This window comes from Perkinsus marinus, assembly GCF_000006405.1.
Source record: "Perkinsus marinus ATCC 50983 genomic scaffold scf_1104296967192, whole genome shotgun sequence".
In the NCBI taxonomy this organism is placed as follows: domain Eukaryota; phylum Perkinsozoa; order Perkinsida; family Perkinsidae; genus Perkinsus; species Perkinsus marinus.
Window position 1 is genome coordinate 1 of NW_003203621.1, and position 1,105 is coordinate 1,105.

General features: G+C 47.9%; 1 protein-coding gene across 1 annotated transcript; it reads right to left on the minus strand.

Annotated features, from left to right (window-relative positions):
• Nucleotides 1-153: 153 nt before the first annotated feature.
• Pmar_PMAR005454 (aquaglyceroporin, putative) lies at nucleotides 154-677 on the minus strand (the record flags this gene model as incomplete). The annotated part of the gene is made up of 3 exons (XM_002768754.1): nucleotides 154-291; nucleotides 340-442; nucleotides 484-677. Coding segments are annotated over 3 exons (435 nt in total), but the record flags the coding sequence as incomplete, so codon positions are not given.
• Nucleotides 678-1,105: the final 428 nt, after the last annotated feature.

The following is a 1,105-nucleotide window of genomic DNA, read 5'->3' on the forward strand; positions in this document are numbered from 1 at the left end:
CCCCGAAATCGGACCGATTGCGTATGCAGCAGAAATCACTGTAAAGCCGATGGCCACACGTAATAATGGTTTCCAGCATCTCTGGAGGTCGCAACATTAAGAACCTGAGGAGCTACTATCACGGGGTCTTTGGAATAATCCTCCCTATCTTACAACGAACGCGAGAGCCATGGTGAATATGATTTCTGCCAAGGCGGCCAGGAAGACCGAGAACTGGTCACTTGGTTTGACCGTTATCTTATCACCAGTCAAAGCGAAAGAGATGCCCGCACCGGCGATGCCACCAAGAACCTATCCGCCGTATGTAGGATGGACGAAGCTTTATGGAAGCTTGATCACCTGGACGATCATATAAATAGGAGCATCGGTGAGTGTGAACTTGCAAGGATTGCCCAGGACAATACCAAGGGTTACCGATGGATTGAAGTGCGCACCAGACACACTGAACAGCAGCTGATCGGAGGTACAGGGCCATTAGCTCACCTTCCCATGGAGAATATCATAACCATCAGAATCGAACCAATCGACAGGGGGGCGTTAGGGTTCTGCATGCTCACATTCAGCCCCACAGTGAAGACCAAGAAGAAGGTTCCAATAAACTCGGCTACGTATGCTGGGAATGTGTGCAGAACCGTCTGAGAGACAATAACAAGGTCCCCAAGATGGTCGCCAATCATAATCGACTCTAACCTAAAACGTGCTAAACCGAGCACTGTACCCATGAGAGAATCCTGCTCGTGGAGGGACCAATATGTACTTACTGTTTTTCTGTTCAACCAGATAGCTTTCATACTCACTCAAGGATCGAATCTCAAATGCCGAGGCGGGGCAACTTACGGAAGGTGCAAGAGCACTACAACTGAAGACAGAGCAGTATGCTTGGAAAGGGGATACCTAGTGGCATGCCTTAGCTACTTCAAATCACAGAGGAATAAGAGTCGCAGGGACATATAGGGCATACTGTAGGTGATAGTAGACAGCGCATCTTGGACAAACAATACTAAGTATACCGTTCTCAGTTCTTAGCAACATCATGCTATATAACTAATATACAACAAAGCACGCATACATCCTGGGCTTGCAGTCCTCAGATCTGCTTCTCAAC